At 43.6% G+C, this 25,715-nt stretch overlaps 2 protein-coding genes across 6 annotated transcripts in view; one reads left to right on the plus strand and one right to left on the minus strand.

Annotated features, from left to right (window-relative positions):
• Positions 1-3,950, plus strand: part of LOC149322694 (tetraspanin-31-like) — a 39,775-nt gene extending 35,825 nt beyond the window's left edge. For 2 of the 3 annotated variants that reach the window (XM_089481717.1, XM_089481706.1), the window contains one exon: positions 3,832-3,950. The gene's annotated coding sequence lies outside the window, so the exon portion shown is untranslated. Of the gene's footprint in view, positions 1-543; positions 691-3,831 lie in introns of all 3 variants that reach the window. The other variant, XM_089481713.1, reaches the window with a different exon arrangement.
• On the minus strand, positions 2,564-24,157 carry LOC149322695 (cyclin-dependent kinase 4-like). Of its 3 annotated transcripts, none has more exons than XM_089481699.1 (8): positions 24,138-24,157; positions 21,170-21,421; positions 15,215-15,350; positions 14,900-15,067; positions 14,144-14,253; positions 8,794-8,844; positions 7,182-7,317; positions 2,564-4,438 (listed from the first exon to the last, which is right to left on the minus strand). In XM_089481699.1, the coding sequence occupies exons 2-8, from the start codon at positions 21,385-21,387 to the stop codon at positions 4,346-4,348; spliced, it is 912 nt and encodes a 303-aa protein (XP_089337825.1). In that variant the 5' UTR covers positions 21,388-21,421; positions 24,138-24,157; the 3' UTR covers positions 2,564-4,345. The 3 variants fall into 3 exon arrangements, with proteins under 3 accessions (XP_089337825.1, XP_089337810.1, XP_089337819.1); XM_089481684.1 differs by lacking the exon at positions 24,138-24,157 and adding an exon at positions 23,877-24,014; XM_089481693.1 differs by lacking the exon at positions 24,138-24,157 and adding an exon at positions 21,967-21,996.
• Positions 24,158-25,715: the final 1,558 nt, after the last annotated feature.

Below are 25,715 nucleotides of genomic sequence, written 5' to 3' on the forward strand. Positions count from 1 at the left end.
CCCTTCAGCCCTAAAGGCTATCAGAATGGCTTACAATTATTATTTTTAATTAGACAGTTCTCTGCCATCAGGCTTACAATCTAAGGCATGACACAAAAGGAGAAGGGAATGGTGGTGGGAAAGGGGATGAGGTCCAGTGGTTCTTCTCTCCCTCTGAGACCTGAACCAAGGCAGATGGACTGGAGGGAGGGCTCTTCTTCTTCAGGCTAGCCCTGGTGGAGCTGGGCCTGCCTGTTCACTTCCTCACAGTCTGAAGGATGACAGTTATCATAGAGGGATAATGCAGCCACTGATGAGATGCTAGAGCATACTCACAAGATACGTTCCACAGCAAAGAGGGTTGATATCCAATCCCAAACCCAGTTCTCCAGGCTTTGATCTTGGGCTAAACATTCTTCTTTTAAGAATTCCTATAGTCGCAGAGGTAACTGTCAAATCAGGTCTACTCCTCTGCCTACTGCTTCTTGAGCCAACAAATATAGGTCAGTTTTTTATGAAAAGGTATTAGGACCTGGTAACCAGTGCTGTTGAATTTCATTGCAGATGCTTGACATTGTTTGAAGAGGGGTCATGCAATAGAGTTCTTCGGTGGGGTTCAAACATAGCTCTCCATCTACAGTACTCATCAAGGACATGATGTCACTTTTACAGAAAGATGCAGTACAACCTGTACCTATCATCTGCATCAAGGTTGTTTCTCCCAGTATTTCACCATATTAAAAAAAAAAAAAAAAGGGGGGGGGTTGCACCTTATTGTAAATCTGAAACATTAACTTGCATGTGGAGCAGAGGTGGTTCCTTCCTGTAATACAAAAGGGAGAGGGGATTGATTTAAAAGACTACTGCTTTAACATTTCAATCAGACTATGTCATAATTACTTCTTCTTTTTTGCTGTTAGGAGAAAGGCCTACTGATTTAATGTCCTATCTTTGTACTGCTTCCCATGTTTTTACAATGTCTGTGGCTATCATGACTGTTTGGAATCGAATGAGGGATGCAATAACTTTCCTGTATATAGATGACTGCTTTCTTGTTGCATTCATCTCATCAACAACATTCAAGTCACATTACATCTCCTTCCTGCATTCAGCCTAGTTGGCAATTTTGAAAAATCTGCGTTGAGATTAGAATCATAGAATCATAGTGTTGGAAAAGACCACAAGGGCCATCCAGTCCAATCCCCTGCCATGCAGGAACTCTCAATCAAAGTATACCAGACAGATGGCCATCCAGTCTCTGTTTCCAAGGAGGGAGACTCACCACTCTCTGAGAAAGTATCTTCCACTGTCGAATAGCCCTTACTGTCAGGAAGTTCCTCCTAATGTTGAGGTGGAATCTCTTTTCTTCTCGAAATGCAAGAAGATTTCGAAGTTGAAGGCTTTCATGGCTGGAAGCCATAGATTTTGGACTATGCGGCTGTTTTGGAAGAGTTTATTCCTGATATTTCATCAGCATCTGTGGCTGGCATCTTCAGAGAATGCTGGCATGGAACAGTGGGAGATACACACACACACACACTGTGACCCTTGGTTGAGAGGAAGTGATTTACATGTTAATCTGTGTGTTGGTCTGTTGTTGAATGGCAAGGCCTCAAAATGTCTGTTTAATTAGTGATCCATTGTCTGCTGGGAAATCCTCCTGACCCAGGGTGTTTTTTGTTTGCATGAGCTGGGTCTTGATTTTGGTATTTTTCAGGACTGGTAGCCAAACTGTTTACTTTAAGGGTTATTTCTTTCCTGTTGAAGTTGTTCAGGTGTTTGTGGATTTCTTTGGCTTCCCTGTACATTCTGACTTTATAGTTGTTGGCATGGTCCAGAATTTCAGTGTTTTCAAATAGCATTTTATGCCCCAGATAGTTTGTGTGTTCTGCTGCTGATTTTTCTGGCTGACCTAGTCTGCAGTGTCTCCATGTACTTTGCTGAGCTAGTATTTGCTGGATTTTCTTGGTCACTTTGTAGATCATCTGGAGGTTATGTTTCTCACCAGTTTCCCTATTTGCTCTGTGACTCCTTTGATGTATGGTAAAAAAATACCTTCTCTTTGAGTGGTTGTTTGACTTCACGCCTATCGGTTTTTCTGGGCCTGGCAGCCCTTCTGACATATCAGCTGGAGTAACCATTAGCTTGTAGAGCCCAGTCTAGGTGCTTTAATTCATCTTCCAAGAAGTGGGGTTCAGAGATCCTTTTTGCCCAGTCTACGAGTGTTTTTATTGTGCTGCTTTTTTGTCCTGGGTGATTATTGGAGTTCTTGTGTAGGTGTCTGTCTGTGTGTAGGTTTTCTGTATACTGTGTGGTTTGGTTTGTGGATGACTAGGGCATCTAAGAATGGCAATGTTCGTTCCTTTTCTTTTTCCATTGTGAATTGGATGTTAACTGTAACTGTGGCTCCTTTGAGTGGTCACCTGTAAACTAACACAACCCGACCCTTCCTCCCCTCAAGTGTCCTGCTTCTCTTAGAACTTTGGTTGTTGCTGGGGCGCCTGGGGAACTGAGGAATTAAGTGGAAATCGTGCTGGTCATCACATTGAGAAGGGGTGGGGCTATAACCAAAATGCTCATTTAATAATAATAATAATAATAAAATTTATTTGTATCCCGCCCCTCTGAGAACAATCGGGGCGGCTAACAAAGTTAAAAATACAAAACATATAAAATCCCTGGTACCCTCCCCTCCTTAAAAAAAGTATTAAATCCAATGCAATATTTAAAAAACAGAACAAAAAACAACAACAAACATACAAGTTAAAAACAGACCAGAAGGTCAACAACATCATACCAACAAACAATCAGTGGGAGCAGCAGTATCTTTCCCAGACATTTTTCTAAGGCCAGGTTTTCTATTCTGGGAAGGCCTGCCGGAAGAGATCCATCTTAACAGCCTTTTTAAAGCTAAGGATGTAAGTAGACGGATCTCATCCGGCAGGTCGTTCCACAGTCTGGGGGCGACGATGGAAAATGCCCTCTGGGAGGTAGTCGAAAGCCTAGATGTTTGTGGCTGAAGTAGGCCTCTCCCAGAGGAGTGAAGTGTGTGGGGAGGATTGTAGGGGAGAAGGCGGTCCCGGAGATAGCTTGGACCCAAGCCATTTAGGGCTTTAAAGGTGATAACCAACACCTTGTACTGGGTCCGGAAGCTAATGGGCAGCCAGTGGAGGGACTTTAGAACTGGGGTAATATGGTCCCTCCTGGATGTTCCAGAAATTACTCTGGCTGCCATATTCTGTACTAGTTGCAGTTTCCGGACCAAGCACGAGGGTAGCCCCATGTAGAGCGCATTACAGAAGTCTAGACGTGAGGTTACCAGTGCATGCACAACAGTCTCCAGATCCCTTACTTCCAGAAAAGGGCGCAGTTGGCGTATCAGCCAAAGCTGATAACAGGCGCTCCTGACTGTCGCATTTACCTGGTTTGACATCAGGAGCGATGAGTCAAGGAGCACCCCCAGACTGCGAACACATTTCTTAGGTTCTGGATGATGCACTGCATAGAAGCAATCTGTTCTTCCTATCCACTTGCTCTATGATTTTTCTGTCATTCATCATACTAAACATAACAGGAGACATTTTTAAGAGATGGGGAAAGCCAAGCTTTGGTCTTACCCACGTTCTTTATTGAAATTTCATAATTTCTGAAAGGATTTGTGTGTCTCTGTAAGAATAAGGTTTCACATCAATTACTGGATTCAAAAGAGATACAGTTGATCACCTCAGCAGCAATCCTATGCCAAGGTACTCAGTAACATAGGTCTGTCCTGACCAGTGTCTTTGTAATTAGGAACAAAAAATAATAATGGATAGTGAATGCTTATACAAAAATATTCTTTACTTTTCACAGGATGTCTGTAACGAGTCAAGGCAAGGCTTTAGTGTCAAACTGTTAGCCACAGGTATGTGATAAGGCAGCAACATTATTGAGTGTAAACTGTTATAATAAAAAAATTACTTTTAAAAAAATGTTATTAAAGAAATACCTTTGGCAAGGAACCCACAGACGACTGAATGAGATGCCTCAAACAGGGCTCTCAAACACAAACTGACCTTCAACAACATCACTGGGGATCAACCCAGGAACATTGAATGTGTGTGAATGGTGGCTCAAAGACACCACTAGTGTCCTAGCACTTCCAGGGTGGGAAAGATTTCAGTGTTGCGCTTCCTGCAACATGCACTGTTTAATTTTCCCCACGCATGTTGGCAACACTTCCCCCCACCCCCACAATCCCAGCACAGCCAGGAGGGTGTGAAGGCTGGTCTTGCGGCGGCCTCTCATTGGGGTGCAAATGATCCTCATACACACAAAGTCTTTTGCAGAGTCTTTTCTCTCCCTGCACCAGGGATTGGTGGGGTTGTTACCCTTCACCTGCACTCCTGTCCTGAAAGTACTGGTGATGCAGTGCTTTGAAAGCAGAGATTCGCTTCAAGGGATTGAATGTCAGCATTTCCTAGAGAGAGACAGAGACATAAAATATATACAAATGAAATGCATTCTGCTAATCTCTCTCACACACTTTTACCTGAAGGCCAGATTCCAAGCCATAACTGAATGTGAGATGGTATAAAGCAGGTGTGTGTGACTCTGGCCCTCTATATACATTTTGGACTGCGTTCCCCATAAACCCTAACCATTGGCTAGCCTAGATTCTAGGGCCTACCAGGAACTGTAGCACCAAAACAACTAGATGGCCAGAGTCTCCCAGCCTGGTTTGGAGTTATGTAAAACCCAAACTGGAATACAAAGTGAACAATATGCATTGCTCCCATCTTCACCCATTCTTGGCCCAGGTTGCCCAGACCTTTTATTGAATATGTGGAAACAACAAACAGTCACACATACACAGAGTTCCAAGAGAGCTTGTCATCAATACTCAATGCCTTTTTACCTCCACAGAGAAATGCACAGAAAATGTGGGAGTCCTACAAGACAATGACTCTACCATGTGGAGACAAAGCAAGCTAAGAACTCCCATTCATCTATGGCACCATATTCATCTTTATAACTGTATATCATTTAAAAATATTGGACTTTATATAATTTAGAGAGAAAGAGCAAACATCCTCATATGCTTATATTCTTGCTCTCCCTTTTTTCCTCTGCAATTATATTTTTAAAATTCAGTTTTAAAAAGATCTGTACATGCCAGTACTTCTACACAGGCATCCAAGGCAAGAGGATAAATCCAACTGTTAGCGTAACTAAAGTAGGCCCACTGCAGCAATGAGAGTTTGGTAAATAAACTCTTTTCTAAGTTTCACTGATCCAACAGGCTGACCAACTGGAATGTAAAATCTGATTTAGACTAAAGAAAGCATCACATAGCAAAACTCTTATTGAACTGTACCATCACCTCAGACTACAGTGGGCGGCAGGGACAGAGAAAGAGACCTGTTCCAGGTATTTGAAACTTAATGTCCACTCAATGAATGTATAAAGACAAACGAGGCACAAAGAAGCTGAATCTAGAGCCATTTAGTTTTCTGTATGCACGAGTTTCTCTTTAAACATACCAGGGAGCATTTAATCATGAAAGTCTCCCCACCACCAGCCCCCTCCATAAACCAAAGTGATATAATCTGGGAATGGTTTTATTTGTTCAGGCTAAGCTGCAGAGTGTATTCAGAAATTAATGACATGCATGACTAGACGAGATTGAGGCTAGAATATTGGTGACACATGTTGGCAATAACATACCCACCCACCCACACACCCGTATGCCATTGTCGGTACTTTTTGTGCAGATGCACAAGGAGGTATCCAAGTGTACTCTCCAACCATTGACCAGCTGCCAGAGCATGCCTTGTGCACCTGAGGAAGAAGGAACAGCATTGTTTTGCAGGCAGAGGCTGATTTTGCTTCCCAGGATGCACAAGAGCTCTGCAGCAGCCCATCAATGGCTGAGGGTAATGGAGTTGTGTCAGGGAAACCCCCATAGTGCTGTTGTGCACCTGTGGAAGGAAAAAAGGGTGCATTCCCACTATCATTTAAAGTGAATCACTGATCAGGTTATATGACCATCGTTCCCATTTGAAACTGGTTCCAATCCTACTTTGATTGATAAAGTGAGGCAAACACAAAAAAAACCAGTTTTTCCAGACACTAGTTTCCTAGCAGTTCTTTTGGAAAGAATAGATTACTAAGTGTTTCAATAGTGGTAACAACAGATCTTTATCGCATCATTCTGGAGGGGAGGGACTAATGGTAAAAGGGGTGTTTACCACCCCTCCTCAGTTTTTGGTAGATCCACCCCCCCCCCCCCCAGTGCTGCCTTTGTGCTTGTGGTGTGTGACCTATGGGCCCATGATTTAAAAAAAATAAATGAAGATTTGATTCATTGATTTTGCAGCTACAATCAGTGAGGCAAGTAGTTGCAAAACCAATGAATCAAATCTTCTATCATTTTTTTTAATTGATAGAAGATTCGATTCACTGATCTTGCAATTACATATGCAATTTTATGGCAGTTCATAGTGAGGCAAGTAACTGCAAAACCAATGAATTGAATATTCTATCAATGTATCACACACACACACACAGTTACCAAGCCAGGCTGCAACTTACATCACTGATGACGCACAGATGATTGACATGCATTTTGAAGCGGCACAAACTAGTGGGGATAATCATTCCAAAAAAGAAGCAATTACAAAGGGATAATGAAAAGATCAGCTTTCATAGTGGGAGCGACGGACCTTTTGGGATCGATTTACCAACATGGAGCAAAGGCGAATCGCAAATTGGTTTAAATGTAAGTGGGAATGAGCCCAAAGAGGAAGAAATTGCCCTGCCCCCAATACAAGTATACTGGCAGAGATTTATGCTCCTCCACCAGGCTACGTAGATGTTGGCTTGGGTAGGGTCCCTGTCCTGCTTTCTTGCCAGTCGTTAATACCAACACTGCTTTGAGACGGCCATTCCAGTGCCACACACTGCTGTTTGTCCTGTAAAAACATACAAGGGAGGCTCCTACCACTACTACTTGGGGAAAGATGTTGCACAAATGTTAACTGCTTGAACTGCCTTACTGAGTTTTCCCTTAAAAACCATTCCCTACGGCAGGGAGTTGCAACAAATCTATAGCTGACTTGAGATTCAATCCAGGGTTGCTTTCGTGTGAAGAGGATGCTCTTAATTGCCCTGAGAGACCCCCCCCCCCATCGCCTATTCCCACCCACCTTCCTGGAACTTACCAAAAGCAGCTGGGCTCCCAGAGGGTCTATTTCTGGCACAAACTTCTCAACAGACTGTGAGGAGCGGGGGGCAAAGGCACAACGCGGCAGGGACACATCCAAAGGCCAGTCCTCCTCAGATGGGAGCCCAATTAAACTAAGAGTCAAGATGAAAACACAGATCAGTTTGGGGTGAATAGTTTTGAGACAGCACTTCCCCACTGCTAGGCACTACAAACCCTAGAAAACACCCTAGCTCTCACCACAATGGCATGCCAGTTTCTGAATTACACAAGGCAATTTCTTCTAGCATGAAGCCCGTGTTCTCAGGATTTCCCATATTCCTCTTCATGGCTAACCCATCTGTGGATATGGCTGTTCTAAAAGGTATTGTGTTGTATCCAACTCCCTGCTTTTCAGCCAAAGTCTTTCTCCCATATACCCCTCTTCATTTATTCGTGTCTCTGTGACACCCTCTCATCACAGGGGTCACACACTCGTAAAGTCATGCCATGCAGTGGTTTCCATGAACCAGTTTACAGCAGTTCAAATTGTTGAAAGAAGCCAGGGGGTGGGTTAAAGAGGAACCAGAAATAGCAAAAGGGAGGAGGAAGAGGCCAGAGCAGAAGTGCAGGCCAGAGAATCAAGAGGGTCAGAGAAGAGGGAAGGACAGGATCCTCCGTAGCTATATGGAGAGCTGGGGATGCAGATGTGCCAGTGCCCCACCATTCAGCAGAGCTGTTGCCAAGGGCTGGAGGATACACCAGCCAGACATGGAGTTGAGGAAGCAACATTGCCAGCTTTGGGATCCCAACAGGGATGCGATATCAAGTCCAGCCACAATTTCCTGAAGATTTCTGGTGTGTTTAAGTCTTCATGGGCAATGAGTTGAACTACTATATTTATGGGTGGTTTTGGCGTGTTTTCTTGTTAAAAATTCCCCCCAATTAGGCACAGACAATGTTTTTAAGAATGGTGTATATATGGAAGGAACTGGTAAAACTACGTGTGTGCATTCCTTAGCTAAGAAAAACTTTTGAAATTCAGAGTAGCCATATGTCAACAGGCAACATGAAGGTGCATGTGCACACACACATCCAGGAGTCTCCAGAACGACTTTGGGGGCCACAAGTGTAGGAACTGAGAGCTGCATGTGGCCAGTAGGTCACATTTCCTCCATTCCTGAACTTGGACATCCAATTCGCACATTATCCTAGATCAGAATTAATGCAAAAACCATGCTGATCCGTGAACAAAAACGAACAAGGGCCTCATCTCCCTTTGTAAGTTTTTTCTAAATTGCTATGGTTAATAGAAGACAAGCCGCCTTTAGCTTCCAGTCAAACAGTTCCCTGTTTTGTCAGAAAGGTCAATGAACGGAGATTACACAGCCACATCATCTTCCCTGTTTCCAGACTCCCAGAGACAAGCCACAGGCCTTGCTTGGCCCTCTCATGAAGTGCTGAGACAGGCAAGCCCCTCTGGATTGTACTGAGTAATCAGGATGATCTAACTCTCATTGAAAGAGACTTCCCATTTCTTGAGGGCTTGGCAACACATACTGTCTGGAGCAAGAAAACCCAACCAAGCAAAATTTCTCAAAAGAAAGTGAGGTGGTGAAGGCAGGACTTACTCAAAAATCTTTCCCAGCTGATCAGCTTCAGAGTTGCCACAGAAGAGAGGCCTGCAGAGAGGACATAGGGAATTGTGGGTTACTGGGATATAGGACATTGTAAACTCTGTGCCTCTAAGCCTAAACCATTATTTCCATATCACAGTCTCTGTCACCATCTTGTTTGAGTCCAGATGTAAGACTTCAGGGTATGCGCTTTCTGAAAGAGGTATGGTAATGTGAGGCTGTATCCCAGCTGTGCCCAATCTTTCAAGGCAGCTGTGACTCACTCCACTGAACTAAGAGGAACATTTTAAATGCCATTGTATAGACAGGCTTTGAATTCTCTAGAGAAGCTGTATGGACCAAACCAGACCCTGGATGCCTGGGATTAGTAAACAGTGGGGAAGACAGAAAGAAGACATTAATGGGACTACTGGTCCAGGGTAGTCCACTTCCTCATCCCACTGGTCAGTCTAAATACATCCTCACCAGAAGTCACTTAGTACCATACTTGATTAATGGTCCCTTGTGCTTCTAATTTTAATTTTTGTGAGTATTACTGTGTCTTTGGACCACAATAAAGAATTGGACTTACTGCAATATAGTGAATGCCCCGTCAGTTCACCACACCCAAGTAAGGCCACAAACTTAAAGCACTGGGACTGACAATTCCAGGTCCCCACAATGCTATGAAAACTCGGTGAGTTTGGGAGAGTCACTATCCCTCAGTCTGTCCTACCTCAAAAGTCTGTTGTGGGGATAAAGTGCAGAGGAAGAGAGCTATGTATCTGACCATGAATACACTGAAGGAAAAGTGGGACATAATTTATGCTAATAGATACACTAAAAATTGCCACGATTTTAGCAAACTTAGCAACCTTGCCAATATCTTTATTGCTGTGTGCCTCCAAATTTTTCCAACCTTAGGTGAACATATCATAGCATTTTCTTAGCATGATTTGTTCAGAGGAGGTTTCTTTCTTTCTAAGGCTGAGAGAGTGGGACTTGTTTCTAACTTATGGTGAATTTATCACAAGGTTTTCTGGGGCTTAGTGTGTGTGACAGGCCTAAAGTCACCCAGTGGAGTTCCATAGCTGACTAGGGATTCGAACCTTGCTCCCCAGAGTTGTAATCCAATGCTTAAATCACTACAGCACATTGGTTCTCTTTCTTACACACATAGAAACAAAATTCTGAGCTAATGAAGTCTCAGTGAAGGGAAACAACTATCAAAATTAAGAGCATTGTTTTAAAGGCCCACACAAGCAGCATATTTCATGAGTGGCTATGCTTCCACTATTACAAGTAACTGCCTGTGGCAGAACTGGATTCACACAAGGCAGAGAGGTCCCTCAGCTGCACTCTGTGAAGCTAAAACCACAAACCATGGGGCAGGTTTCTTTTGTCAAGATACAAAGGCCAAGGCCTGGCAACTGTACTCAGATCCAGAGCTAGAACAAAATTACTTGAGGTAACTAACGACAGACTGGCAGAAAAGTCATTCTAATGGATATAGATGAGATGTATGAGCCAGTATATTTTTGTTGTGTGTCTTCACATTGTTTCTGACTTATGACAACCCTAAGGCAAATGTATCACTGGGTTTTCTGGAGTTGACAGTCTGTGACTCACCAAGGTTATCCAGTGAGTTTCCATGGTTGAGTGGGGACTCAAACCCCAATCTTCAGAATCCTAGTCCCCCAATACTCCTAAGTAAGACTCTGAAGATTGGGGTTTGATTCCCCACTCAACCATGGAAACTCACTGGATGACCATGGGCGAGTCATACACTCTCAGCTCCAGAAAACCCATAAGTTGGAAACAGTAGGAAAGCACCGACAAAAATATGTCTGTTCTTAGAGCATGTTTTCCAAGCCCAGAAATTCTCATACCCACAAAAGTCTCAATCTGTGTGACTACCCTGCAAACACTGGGAAGCCTGGACCATCAACTCTGTATGGCCAAGTCAACAAAGCAAGAATGTACACCATTTTGTAGTGTCTATGTGTGTTCTCCCTCCTGCACACATACAATCAAGCACCCCTCCCTTCCCAATTCTCCCCACCTTTCCACATTTGTCTGCTAAGCTGGTGAATCAGAAGCACAGGAAGAGTTCTTGCAGAAATGTCTTGAAAGTTGGCACCCATCTTTCTGAGAGCTACTTCCTACTACACAGCACCCCCTGCCAGATTTGAGCAGACAGAGCAGCTGCACAAAACCTCATTGCTAGGCTTTCAAATGGAAGCAGTCCCAGGTACAGTGGACCCTTGCCTTATGCGGGGGATCCGTTCCGGACCCCCCCCCCAGTGTAAGGCTAATTTCACATATGCATGAGCCCCATTCATTTGAATGGGGCTCGTGCGTGGCGGCGCATGGGGCGCCCCATGCGCCGCCACGCACACTAGCCCCATTCAAATGAATGGGGCTCATGCATACATGAACACTCCCCGCGGCTTCAGCGCGTACGCTCAAGTCCGCGTATAGCATGCCCGTGTATAACCCAGGCGCACTGTACTACCTTTAGTTTAAATATCACTTTAGAGACCCAGTTCTTAATTCCCACATAAATTTGCATAGCAGCAGACTGTGCCGAGATATAGCACGGCGCAGTGGTTTGAGTGTTAAGACTACGACTCTAGAAATCAGGGTACGATTCTCTTCTCGGCCTTGGAATCCCATGGGGTGATCTGGGGCGAGACACACACTCAGCCTCAGAAAACATAGGTTTGCCTTAGGTTCGCTGTAAGCCCGAAATGACTTGAAAGGCACACAATAAGAAGACTCTGCTGCTGTTGCAATTCAAGTTTTAACCCAGTAGTGACTTCCACGTCACACTGAGTAAACCTGCCTATGGCTGTAAATTAACATGAAACTGAACACCAGATCATGTTAATAGACACTGAGAATCAGGGACAATAAGAAGGCTTATTCTCTTGAGAAATACATGAGTAATCCACTCAGGTGGAATTCAGAGACAGCCATGTTATTCTGGAATATCAGTATGCAAAGGGATCTTATAGCATCTTTGAATATAACTGTGTGAAAGAATTTATAGCTAAACTTTTGTAGACTAGGTCTACTTCCTCAGATGCAAAACAGATTTCCCAATTCAGCTTATGCTACAACCTTCTAATCAATTCCTCAACTCATTTAATCTCCCAACTCAGCTTATGCTACAGCTTCTTTCACTCAGTCTCAAAGATGCTACAAGATCCCTGTGGGAAATACATGTTTTGATAGGCAGCAATTTCTCATGGCATGAAGCTTTGCATAAGCACAGAACAGAAGTATGCAACAGAATGAACACAAGAACATGAACACAAGGGGTGGGAATTGTCCTGCCATCCAGAAGTTGTCAAGAGTGCAATTACCAGGATTAGTCACTACTGGCCACTCTATCTAGGCCAATGGGAGCTACAATCAATGTCATTTAGAGGACCAAATGATTCCTGATCTACACACATGTTGCACATTTAAGGTGCTTGTGCCAAAAAAGTAGGAATTTGTTAACTTGTGAAGCACCCCCCCCCACCCCATTTGTAGCTCTTTTACTTTCAGGAGTTCAAAATAGGGAAATGCATCTGATCATGAGAGACAACTTTGTGGATTCCCTCACAGCTTGAAAAAAATTACTCTCTGAAACTCATAGACTACACTACCCCATTCAGAGCCAATGTTCTGATTTCTCTCCACGTATCTAACAAACAATTAGGAATCCTTTATTTTCCCCCATTATGTTTAGAACATCTGTTCTTGTCAACAGAAGCCCAAACAATAAACCCAGGGATGTCTGGTTTATATCTGCAAGGTGTAGGGGAGACACAGAGTGACCTCAGCTTCACTGCATCTCTAATCCTAACTCCTAGTTTCTGTCTGCCCCCCAAGATAGACTCAGCATCAATTGCTGCCACATCATATTCTGCAGATTAGGTCACCAGCTCCTCCCTGCCTATCAGCCCTTAAGCCTGACTGATAAGCAAGACAGAGGGCTTGGACAGGCCCAACCCTAATCTATTGTCTCCCAGCTGTGTGGCGGTATCCTGCAAGCAGCATGTGCTCCAGGAATGGTCTATTCACAAGATCACGCTCTTAGCTGCAGTTTGGAAATATGTGGCTGGAAAGCAAGAGTGCCAGTGCTGGCATCTTGCCAGGCACTGGGTAGGGGTGAGAAGCCCACAGCCCACTGAATGATACTGGATTACAACTGGCTCTCCTGACCAGAAGTGTTGGGAGACTCAAAATTTGAAGGATCTGACCATGCTGGAGTGGGAAACTGAATGCCTAGGCCCATATACTGGGAGCAGTCAGGAAAAACAAATAATGAACTCTGGGACCACTTTACACTACATAATTATAGCCCTATGGTTCCACTTTCACTGTCACGACTGGGTCCTATGCATCTTTAGTTTGGTCAGGGACACCAGAAGAGCTCCCTGACTGAGGATCCTAAACTGAGGTTTCTTTCCACCTGAATTGGAAACCCCAGGCTTCCAGAGGTTGTTGCCATGGCAGTTAAAGAGGAATCACAGTGCTGCAACTGTGTAGTGAGAAAGATCCCTAGCTTGTGCCCCTGGCTCAACTGCTCTCCACTTAGAGCCAGGAAGAACTGATAAACAAGTCACGGATATTCATTCTGCAGTTGGGCGGTCCTGATGCTTGGTGTTCTCTGGTTTACTGTTCGGTGTGGAAGTCAGCAGCTCCAATTCTCTGGCTTTCTTCCTCCTAACAAGCCAGGGAAACTAACCAGTAATGGCAAGTAAACAAGGAAAAAACCAAAGAATAGCAATTGGTGGTACCAAGAGGTTGAACCAGTTGCAGAGCAATGAATGAATACTAGCATGTTCCTTGGGAACAAGTCAAAATCCAAGAGGAAATCTGGCTTCTTGTGGCACCTGAAGATATTCACCATGTCTTGGCACCTGTCTGACCTCCTAATCTTAATGTTCTCCAACTACTCCACCCATACTGGCCCTTCCTCACTGCCTGTTCTTCAAGTGGATCCCATTTAAGAGGTCAAAAAGGAAAGTGAAAGTGTATTTAAAAATTTAACACACCTTCTACACAGAAGATTGTAAACACATCTCATTCTTATTTCTACAAATTGTTAAATAATGTGATTTTGTGCAAGCATACCATAAAGTAAAAAATTCACAAGAATGAATGTGAGTAGAAAGTGTCCTTGGAGTAGAGTATCTCTGTCTCTAGCTGCTATGGACAATACTGCTACTTACACAAGTGCTGTAGTAGGAATAGGGAGCTGATGGCCTATCAAAGGCTAAACTACACCTCCCAGTGGCCATGCTTTCTAGGGTTCATGGGCATGATGAGAGAAGCATCACTACCACCACAGCCTTCCTATCATACTCACTTTCTTCTAAACATCTCTGCAAAGATGCAGCCAACACTCCACAAGTCCACAGGGGTAGCGTAGGCTGACTGGAGCAGCACTTCTGGAGCACGGTACCAGAGGGTGACAACCTGCAGCAGGAAAGATTGAAGCCATCAGTGCAGGTACAATGCACAGCTGTTATGTCTACTTTGTTCCATGAAGCACAAGGATAATGAAGATCCCCACCCTAAGGCAGGAAGCTTGATCTCTGGACTTACCGAGATGCTTATTTCTCAAAACAGTTGCTAGTAGTGGGTCCAGCCCTACAAAGCTGTAGATCACAAGCTTCTGATGTTTTTCCTTGCAATAATGCTTAGCCAGCACATTTGACTTCCCCTTCTCAGTGAGTGACCCAGCTAACTTGTTTAGGAACCAGCACAACCTTGTTATCTGCAACTAAGCTTTCTAGACAGACAGACAGCAACCCTCTTAGATAAAACACACTGTAAATCTTCTGGTATCTCCCTCTACACTGCACTAGGGTCAAAAGGAGGGAAAAAATTTCCCACTCAGCCAAGGACACTCTAAATGATGGAAATATATGTTTCTTAAGAGATTGTTCAACTGAAAAGCCCAGTACTGACTATACTGCTGGGATAGCTGATACTTGCAGTCTGAGGAAACTTGGAGGGCTGCATAATTTCACTCCTGCCCTAGTCGATCTCCCAATTCAGCTACGCTAAAAGCAAGAACCAAAAATTGACTTTTTATTAAACTCAAGACCTGTTAACTCACTAGAGGTGTCAGAGCCATCTGGCAGCTGTATATCCGAGCAAGGCCAAAATCAGCTAGCTTGACTTGACCAGAACTGGTCACCAAGATATTTTCTGGCTTAAGGTCACGATGTACGATGCAGTTTGAATGCAGGAACTCCAAGCCACTCAAGAACTGATGCATCATATCCTAGACATAGATTAAAAAAAAAGGGGGGGGAGGGGTGCAGCATCAATACCAGTGTTTGGAAATCCTCATGCAGTCTATATTAGGATACCTGCCAAGAAAAAGGGTACCTCCCCAACTATAATCCATGATGACACTGGGGATATTTACCTTAATCACATCTGCTGGTAAACCAGGAGGTGGAGTTTTTTCCAAAAATGCTTTCAGATCTTGATCCACGTGCTCAAAGACCAACGTTACTTTGGTCTCACGCTCTGTCCGTGTCATTGTGCAAACATCCATTAGCCTATAATGCACAGAAGAGAAAAGTGCATAGTATGTGTTCCAGAGATACAAGGATAGAGGCAGAGGAACAATTGGGATTACTAAAACCAGGAGTTTATAGTTTTAAAACAAGTTTTAAACATGCTTAAAACAAACTTGTCAGAGTTTGATCAGGCACTTATCTTAACATGGCGAGTGGGAAACTAGACTGGGAATGTTATTGAAGGTCTGGGGAATATGTGGGCCTCCAAATGTTGCTGGATTGCAACCCCAATTAGCCTTAGCCACCATAGCCAAGAGTGAGGGCTAATGGGTATTGCAGTACAAAATCCAGAGGACTAGCCACCCACTAACTCTGTTAAAAGACACCTCAGGTAAGCAGAAGAAGAAGTTTGCCATTGTCTTCCCAGAGACAGAGAGCCTATCACTTGCCCAAGGTCACCCAGTGGGTTTCATGGCAAAGCTGGGAATTGAACCCTGGTCCCTACTCTGATCCAAATCATTAGAACCGTTTAATTGAGAGTTTCAGATTTATGCTTTCCCATCTACAAAGATTATGCATGGGGCCCCAGTGTCAACATTGCTTCATCATGATTCTACTTTCACTGGATGGACATTCCACTCCTCATACAATCTCCCCATTTACATCCCTATGACACTTCTTATTCCTATCTGCTTTGGCTTGAAACTTCCCATAAATCACCTACAGTTTCTACTGTGCACCATATCTTAAAAACAAACACTGTAAGAGTTGTAAACCTTCATACTGAACCAAGTCTTCAAACTGTTCCTTTGTCAGGAGACATAATAGAAAATTAAGTGGGGAAAAACAGCCTGATTCATTCTCCAGCCTTCATGTTGGTAAACTTCTCCAGACCCCTGATTTGGTCCTAGAACTCTTTCTGTCTATATCTCCTAATGGTGTCCCTTTGTAACTTTTCTGACTCTTTAGATGACAATAGGCATGTTCAACCCAACCTGCAACTAGTTTCCTACTGCTTTTGATTGGCTAGGTCAAGTAGCTGGTGGAAATGCAGGCAGATGTGCTGCTGGCAGGTAAACAGTGAAAAAGAAATAAGTGGAAGTGTGTTCTGAAATAAATCAATGTATGGCAGGAATGGGGTACATGCTGAACTTCAGTGCCCATCATCCCTCAAAACTGATTATCCTAGCTAAGGCTGAAGGGGTCCAATAACCTCTGGAAGTGCACATATTCACCCTGCTCTATGTATTTATTAGTGCATTTATAGCCTGCCTTTCCTCCAACATGCTCAATGTGGAATACATCTTCTGCACTTAATCTTCACAGTAATCCCATGAGGCAGATTACAGAGAGAAACAGAGAGCGGTCTAAAGTAAACATGTGAGTTTTTTAGATCAATGGAGACTAAAACATGGCTCTCCCACATCTCAGCCCAGTATTCTTAAGTTGTACACCACACTGGCTCTACATGTACAATACTATGTGGAATATTACCCACTTTTTCCAAAGTCCAGGTCTGCAGGCATGCATGGACAGAGCTGCACTAGGTGTGGACAGTTGTGAGGGAAAATGATCTACTTCCCATCCCTCCATCCTCCAGTTTGTGCTTCTAACTCAATCAGGACCTGAACATCACACTATCTTTCCCGTTGCCATGGGTGTTGGGAGAGAGCTCTAGGGCCAACCCTCATATTTTTCAGGGTGGAGGATCATGAAAGGGAGGGCATTAACCTCCCAATGGCTTCTATCTTGTAGCTGTTAGGATTCCACTGTAGGAGCCTGTGGCCCTGATCTTTTTCTCCCTGGATCTCTAGTTTCCAACTCTAGGATCAAAACAAGGTTCCCTTGCTGAGCTCACACAAATATCTTTTCCTTTGTCTTAAATAACTGTGAGGAAGCTTAAACTAGTTTTGCCTGCATTCTGGAGGCTAAGACCCTGCTCAGGCCCAAATGAAGCTACTGAGGCAGAGGAAAACCTGAAAACCAGGAGGAGTAGCAAGTCCAGGAGGCATCAGGTGGTTTTCCCAAATACACGCTCAGCTGCTCCATGCCTGGTCCTTACTGCAACCGGATGCATGTTGACTGTATTCAGTGGGGCTCATTCACCAGTAAGTATATGCTAAGATTGTACTTTCATAGACCTTTTTCCAAAGTAGAATTATGCATATTGCCTGACACACACAAAATCCACAAGCCAAAGGCACATGTGGCTACCAGTTCAAAGGCTTTCTCCTCCTACAGACTCATATAGCTGCACTAAGACTGCCCTCTCCCCTACCACTTTCTAATGCAACCATCTCCTCTTCACCAGGCTTGCAGCAACTCAACCTAAAACAGGTTCCTCCAGATATTTTAGATCACAATCCATTATAGAATGCAAAAGGATCTTGCAGCACCTTTGAGACTAACATAAACTTTCATAGAATAAGGTCACAAGCAGACAGGACAAAAGGAGCAGCCAGAGGCTGCTCCCGCTCTGATCAATGCAGGACTGCAGTGCACAGACGCCGCAGTCCCAAGGCCAGCCACCGCCAGTTGGCAATGGATGGATGGCAAGGAGCACTTCTTTTGCACTCCTTTTTGTGTCAGGTTTGGGCTGCTTTAGGCAATTGCAGTGCAGCTTCAGCCTGATCATTGGGGGGGGGGCATGCATCATCTGAACGCTACACCCTGAGATTGGGCTGATGCGGGAACTTTTGGCCCATCTGTTTCAGGCCTAAGTCTACTTCCTCAGATGCCTGGAGTGAACTGGTGCCCAGAAAGGACCTTTACTGTCAGATTGTATGAACAGCAATAGAAATGCAAAACTTGCGTGCATATGTTGGCAAGTTCATTTCTATAGTTGTAAAGGGACAAAGGCAAGAAGAAAGATGTTGCCTGAGGCCAGGGGGGTGGATTATTATTATTATTAACCTTTATTTATGAAGCGCTGTAAATTTACACAGCGCTGTACATGCAATCTTTTTAGTTAGACGGTTCCGTGCCCTCAGGCTTACAATCTAAAAAGACATGACACAGAAGGAGAAGGGAGTGGTGACGGGAAAGGGTAAGAGGTCCAGCAGTTCCTCTCAACCTCCGAGGCCTGGACCAAGGCAGATGGACAGGAGGGAGGGCTTGGCTTCAAAATGGAAGGTTAATCATTATCCAGGGAAAATACATACTCACAAGTAGGATAATACATATACAGTACATAGCAATACAGGAAATGGATCAATAAACAGTCAACAACAGAGCGGAGGCAGTTTGGGAAAGTGGTGTGTGTAGGCAGGGAATCTGAAATGACATGTGTTCAAAGACCACTGTCCTGAGGTCAGAGATGAAGTGTTCTACAACAGGTTTTTGTGTACAGTTGTCTCTCCATATTCGCTAGGGTTAGGGGAACAAGACCCCCGTGAATATGGAAAAACCACAAATAACAAAAACACTGTTTTTACCTGAGAGGACACCTCTCTAGGAATCTCTAGGTCCTCCAGTGCAACTCTGTGGTCAATGTCCAACATACACTGACTACAGAATGGCACTGGAGTAGCTACAAATGGTCTTTCAGTGCAACTTTTAGTTAAAGTTGACCAGAGTTGCACTGGAGGACCTAGACTGTCCTAGAGGGAACATATTAATGAAATCCGTGAATAATCAAATCCGCAAATATGGAGGGATGACTGTATTTCCATTTCTAGAGTCTGATTTATGTCCGTTTATCCTCTGGCACGCTCTTGTTATTGTCAATTAGTCTCTAGCACTCAATTAGTCTCAAAGAGCACTACAAGATCCTTTTGCATATTCATATTCCAGACTAACACAGCTACATCTCTGAATTCTATCTCCATAGCTCTTTATCACTGGCCACACTTAGAGAGAGCCAAAGGTTGCCCATAACAGCCTCATGGAAAATGAGTGGAACTGAAGTGGCAGCACACATAGAGACAGATCAAATACAAACATGATTCTGTGTGCATTTTTATAAATATCATATGCACATATATGCACACGTTTTTAGAACTCAAGTTTTTTTTAAAGACAATACTTCTAAGATGATGCTGTGCCATTCTTAACTGCTTTTATTATTTTTAATTAAATGTTTTACATAGCTTTAATATTGCGAACAGTTTGGTTCTATTTTAATGTTGACTTTTTTGTACATTTTAAGCTATATTCTTCTTTTTTTTTAATACACAAGCTACTTCGAGTGCCAGCTTCAAAAGAAGGCAGGATATAAATAAAGATGATGATATATAATGCTGTATCTGTGCATCTGTGTGTATATGTGTGTGTGTAATGCATGTGTGGTAGGAAGGAAGCTGGTTCCTAAGGGTGTGTATTTATTTATTTTTTAATCTTTCCATGATGATGATGACGATGATGATGCCTTTTTACCAGATTGAGACTCAAAGCAGTTTATGATTAAAAAACCTTTCCATTTCTTCAGAAATTATTTAGAAATTGAAGTCAAAACACTTCACAGGGCACTGGTCCACAATCAAAGGCCCTCCATATCCTTCCCATGGGAGCCATCTTCTCTCAGCTGAGCCACTCATGAAGATCTTTGCCCTCTCCTCTACCAATATCACTTTCTTAAAAGGCACTCTGGCAAAACAGCCACTTCAACAGCCCAGCTTCAGAAACTTCAAATACCAATGAGTGCCAAGTATTCTATTTCAACCTCATCTCCCAACCTGCAGTAACCCAACTTCTATAGTGGACTACAACTCTCATCACCCACTGGCCATATTGACTACAGTGATGGGGGTTGCAGTCCAGCACAAATGTGGAGCATCTCTGGCTCTATGTGTGTGTGGAGGGGTTGCTGTCCTATTTCAATGAACAGAATGTTATACTCCTACTATTCCCATTGCTAAATAAGGTTGCTCAAACATTAGAATGGACTTAGCCCAGGTAAGGAAGCTCCTCCTTGCCTTCAGAAAAAAAGTTCATTTTCTCAACCCAGGGCTTTATTTGAACCAAATCTTAATGGTTTCTATGTGCCTTCAAGTCCTTCCCGACTTATGGTAACCATAGTAAGCCAGCGTGGCATACTGGTTTGAATGTTGGACTATGACTCTGGAGATCAGGGTTTGATTCCCAGCTTGGCCATGAAAAAAATAAAAAACCATGGCACCTGACCCCATATTCAATGCTAGACCTCAACTGTTAACGCCACATAGTTAACAAAAACACTGTTTGTGCCCTTATGGTGGCCACCTTTGAACAAAGGAATTTTAAAAGGGAAACTACACCAGTTCAGTTCTATTCATCTGTGCCTCAACAGGGACAACCATTTCCTTTTGCATCCTGTTAATTGCCTCCGTAATGCTGGGATAACCACATTAATCACCAATTTCTGCTGCTCTGAAGGGCCATGGGGCTTATTTTGCATGCACATATGCTCAAACTGAATCACAGAAGACTGCTTTTTGTATTAGTTGTCATTTAACTCCATCATATGCATGTTTTTCCTTAACAGTTTGGATGGAAGTCATCCAGCCATTTAGATATTTTTGGACTGCAACTCCCAGCACTGCTAGTCAACATGGCCAATGGTCAGGAACCCTGGGGGTTTCAGTGCAAAAACACATCTGGAAAGGTGTATGATTCCCATCCCTATTTTATACCTAAGCTAGTTGAGAATTACCCTTTGTGAATGTGCTCTGCACCAATGCTGGCTGGCTAATTCTGAGAATTATAACTACTAAAAAAACATTTGACTTGGACACAATCTGTCTCTACACATTTCAGATTAAGAGGCAGGTCTCTTAGTTTGCAGGATGTGGTTTCAGGGAACCCTCAATCCCCACAGAACATGCCGCTCATGTGTTCCACACAGCACCCGGAAAGTCTGCTGTCACAGATCACATCCTCACCGCACAACATTGGGGTGGTCAAAGTTTTCCAGTCGTTTCAGCAGGGCCACCTCACGGACCGTTGAGTGCGGCAACCCATTCTCGCTATTCTGCACCCGCACATTCTTAAGGGCTACAAATTTGCCACTCTGAAGGTCCCGGGCCTTGAAGACGGTGCCATAGGCGCCAATGCCAATTTCAGCCACAGGCTCATACTGTTCTCGTGTCCCCATGGCCATCCTGGCAGTATGCTTAAAGGGGCCTTTGTAGGCTCTAAGAGATCAAAGGAAAGGAACAGAGTTAGCCAAACAGTCAACAACCCTGCCAATATATCCTTCCATATATTCTAAACCTTACAACATTTTTCCTTGTTCTTAAATAAATCTTCCTATTCTTTCCAGGCAGAACTTGGAAAATTTACCTTCTTGGATTATGATTGCCAGAATCCCCATGTTGTCTGGAAGATTCTGGGCCATGTAGTCCAAAAAAGTAAGTTTCTCCTATTTTGCAAGCTGCAGTTTTCTACTATTCTTATTGTTCTGTGGCTTCAAGTCATTTCTGTCTTATGGTGACCATATCTTGGGGGTTTTTTTGGTAAGATTTGTGCAGAGGAAATCTGACATTACCTTCCCCTGGGGCTGAGAGTATGACTTGCTCAAGGTCACCCAGGGAATTTAAATGGTTGAGCCGGAATTCAAACTCTGATCTCCAGAGTCTCGGCCCCTTCATACCCCAATAATATATACCCAAACAGCATCAATGCTCCCCTCCCCACCCCATTTCTTAGTTATCAACCTCATAATCTTTTGCTTCCCCACCTGCACAGGGAAATTAAGAGAGAGAAGCTTGGCTCCCTTGTTAGGAGATGAGTTTGGAGGACCTTCTTTCCTGTATAAGACAGACAGTCTGGCTTAATGGCTAGTGTTGGCCTTGAATTTTTCAAAGTCTCTTAGTATGAATCTTGGCCTATGCAGACTAAGGCACCTGGGGACAAAAGAGACAGCACTGCAGCTATGCTTTTAACCAGGGCTGGGGAGTACTGGTGATTTTAGGGTTATTCCTTATCCTACTCCGAAGTAAAACATTTTTTCTTAATCTTCCTCCTTCTGTAAAAATCTCTTACTCCTTTACTCCTACTCCCCAGACCTGGGGAAAAGCCCCAGGGTGTGTGTGTGAGGGAGAAACTCTTTTCCTCCCAATCCCTTCTCCAGTGCAATATAATAAAAAATTTTTTGTGTGTGTTTGCATATACAATATAACAAGAATGTTATTACTCCTTATTCCTACTCCTACTTCTACAAAAACCTTACTCCTTACTCCCCAGCCCTGCTTTTAACAGTCATGTAGAATAGGGAATTTCAACTGGTGTAAAATTTCCCCTTGTGCATAAGAGTTAACAGTCCAAAATACACTACAGAAATAATCCAGTCTGAGACTGCTTGAACTGTCCTGGCTCAGTGCTAGGGAATCCTGGGAATTGTAATTTACTGTGGTACCAGAGCTCTCTGACAGAGGTGGCTAAATATCTCACAGAACTAATTCTCAGTATTCCCTACCATTAAGCCAGGGCAATTAAAGTGGCCTCAAACTGGACTGTTTCTGTCGTGTGATTTGGACCAACAGCACTTGGTAAAACAGGCATAAAGCACTAGAAGTGCAGGACCCAAATCCAAGTCCTGAAAGATTTTCAGTCAAACCCTCTTTTTACCCAGAGGGTGCAACTAGTCCTTCTATAAGTGCAAATGTGTACACATGCCCACAGTGATCCACAACGCCTTTATTTTTTCACTAGCATAAATGGAGCATGTGACTTGAACAGTGCTGGAAGCTCCTGACTGTTACCAGACACACAGTGATATAGGACTGCAGTTGCTGATGTTTTTGTGTGCTTTCAAGTCGTTTCTGATTTATGACGACCCTAAGAACATATTGTGGGGTTTTCATGGCAAGATTTGTTGAAAGGAAGTTTGCCATTGTCATCTTCTTAAGGCTGAGAGTGTGTGATTTGCCCAAGGTCACCCAGTGGATTTCATGGCCCTCAGCTACCCATGTTCAGAAAACTGTCTGCATACATCTCCTAAGTATGGATAAACATGTGCACCCATACAAACAGAGAGCTTCAGTAGGCTGCGTATGTGCAGTCAATGCTCAGTAACAGTTGGGGAAAGTTGGTGAGCTTGCGTAGGCCTGGGCCTACTGCCACAATCTCACTCTTCTCAACCACTCTGGATGTCAAACACGCACACTTCTGCCGCCTGGATGCTGTGTCATGATCACAGGGGTGTGGAACGGTGTGTGTTTGCCTCTCCCCGTACGTTCAATACTTACAGATAAAATGAGAATTCCAAGTCATGACAAGGATTAGCAAGTACAGGATAAAGGGGGATAAAGAAACCTGGGTACAAGAGCATCATTTTGTGTGTTGAATCATTTGTTCCTTTTGTCACAAGGCGCCAGAGTGAGCCAGTGTGGCATAGTGGTTTGACTCAGGGCCAGAGTTCAAATCCCTGCTCAGCCATGGAAACTCAGTGGGTAACCTTGGGCAAACCACATGCTCCCAGTGACAGGGAAAGGCAATGGCAAACCTCCTCTGAACAAATCTTGCCAAGACAATCCCATGATCGATTTATTTTAGGGTCACCATAAGTCAGAAATGACTTGAAGGCACACAACACACACACACCAGTAACTTAAGATTGTTTCTTTCCTGTTCTGTGAATGCACCAACCTCTCAAATCCAACTGCTCTGAGTTCTTTTCATGCTACACAATTATAATATTACGATTCCACTTTAACTGCCATGGCTCCATCTCCTGTGGAAACCCAGCGATTTGTAGTTTAAGTAGGCACTAGAGCTCACTGGCTCTAAAGGCCACTCCTTCAACTGCCAAATCCAGAATTCCACCCAATGTTGCCATGGCAGTAAAAGAGGAATCACAGGGCTATAATTCTGCAGTGTAAAAGGATCCCTGGGTCAATATCACATTACACTGTTATAGTCCAATTATTCCATTTGAACAGCGATGGTTCCCTCCTGTGGAATTCTGGAATTTTTAGAATAATAGAATCAGAGTTGGAAGAGACCCCAAGAAGAGCAATCCAGTCCAACCCATTCTGCCATGCAGGAAATCACAATCAAAGCATCCCCGATAGATGGCCATCCAGCCTCTGTTTAAAGACTTCTGAGGAAGGAGACTCCACTACACTCCAAGGGAGTGTGTTCCACTGTGGAATAGCCCTTACTGTCAGGAAGTTCCTCCTAATGTTGAGGTGGAATCTCTTTTCCTGGAGCTTGCATCCGTTGCCCTGGGTCCCATTCTCTGGAGCTGCACAAAACAAGCTTGCTCTATCCTCAATATGACATCCCTTCCAGTACTTAAAGAGGGCTGTCATATCACCTCTAAACTGCCTATCCTCCAGACTAAACATAGCCAGCTCCCTAAGTCTCTTCTCATAAGGCATGATTTCCAGAAGCTCCACCATTTTGGTCACCCTCCTCTGCACACACCCAGCTTCTCAATATCTTTTTTGAACTGTGGTGTCCAGGTGAATACTGGACACAGTATTCCAGGTGAGGCCTGACTAAACCAAAATAGAGTAATACTATCACTTCCCCCGATCAAGGCACTATATTGTTGATGCAGCCTAGGATCATATTGGCTTTCTTAGCTGCTGCTGCATCACATTGATGACACATGTTCAAGTTGTGGCGTATTTGCAGTCTAGTGAGGCCTAAGAGCCCTTTGGCTGGGATTTCTAAATGCCCCTCCCTCAACTGCAAATCCCAGGATTCCACAGGAGGCAGCCATATCACTTCAAGCTGAATAATAATAATAATAATAATAATAATAATAATTTCCTTCCTGCCTCTCCTCAAGGTGGAGTACAGCATGTTAAAACACAGTTAAAAATACATAAACCCATAGTATAAAATATATTCATAAGAGTATATATAGATTCATAGAGCTACAGCAGAGTAGTGTGATATTGTTTCTGTTGGCCTTTGACAAGTCCTGATGGCCAGTACCTTGGATATCTTTTCGCCAATACATTAGGCACTTTGCATAAAAATTCTGGCAACATATTTTGCCTGTTGTAGTAACAAGAACAGGGCTGGAATCCTATAAATTAACAGACCTATATAACAAGCAGTCTTCCCCAAGGGGCTGCGCAGAAATAATCCAGTTTGACACTATGTTAACTTCCATCATAATCATCAGCTGCTAACAGAATGAAAACATTTTAAAAATGTTACAATAAGAATTTAAAAGCAATTCAAATCATCTTCCATGGCTGCGTGCTACGGCATTCTGGGATTTGTAATTTGTAATTTGTTGTGGTTCCTGGCCTCTTAGACCGATAAGGCTAAATGCCTCACAAAACTACAGTTCCCACTGAGCCAGGGCAGTTAAAGACTGCAACCGTACTGCAGAAATAATCCAGTTTAATACTGCTTTAACTGTCCTGGCTGAATGCTATGGAATTCTGGGACTTGTCATTTGTTGTGCCACAAGAGCTCTCTGACAGAGAAGGCTAAAAGTCTCACAAAACTATGGTCCAAAACACA

The sequence above is a fragment of the Sceloporus occidentalis genome, unplaced genomic scaffold (assembly GCF_023333645.1).
Source record: "Sceloporus occidentalis isolate IW3139 unplaced genomic scaffold, rSceOcc1.0.p SCAF_1, whole genome shotgun sequence".
Classification (NCBI taxonomy): domain Eukaryota; kingdom Metazoa; phylum Chordata; class Lepidosauria; order Squamata; family Phrynosomatidae; genus Sceloporus; species Sceloporus occidentalis.

Bases quoted from the DNA above. Each gene is read 5' to 3' on its own strand.
- LOC149322695 (XM_089481699.1), bottom strand. From the start codon at position 21,387: ATGGCCATGGGGACACGAGAACAGTATGAGCCTGTGGCTGAAATTGGC. The intron at 15,068-15,214 runs GTAAATATCCCC...ATCTATGTCTAG, and splicing joins TACCAGCAGATGTGATTAAG to GATATGATGCATCAGTTCTT. The intron at 7,318-8,793 runs GTAAGTCCTGCC...CTTGACTCTTAG, and splicing joins CAGCTGGGAAAGATTTTTGA to TTTAATTGGGCTCCCATCTG.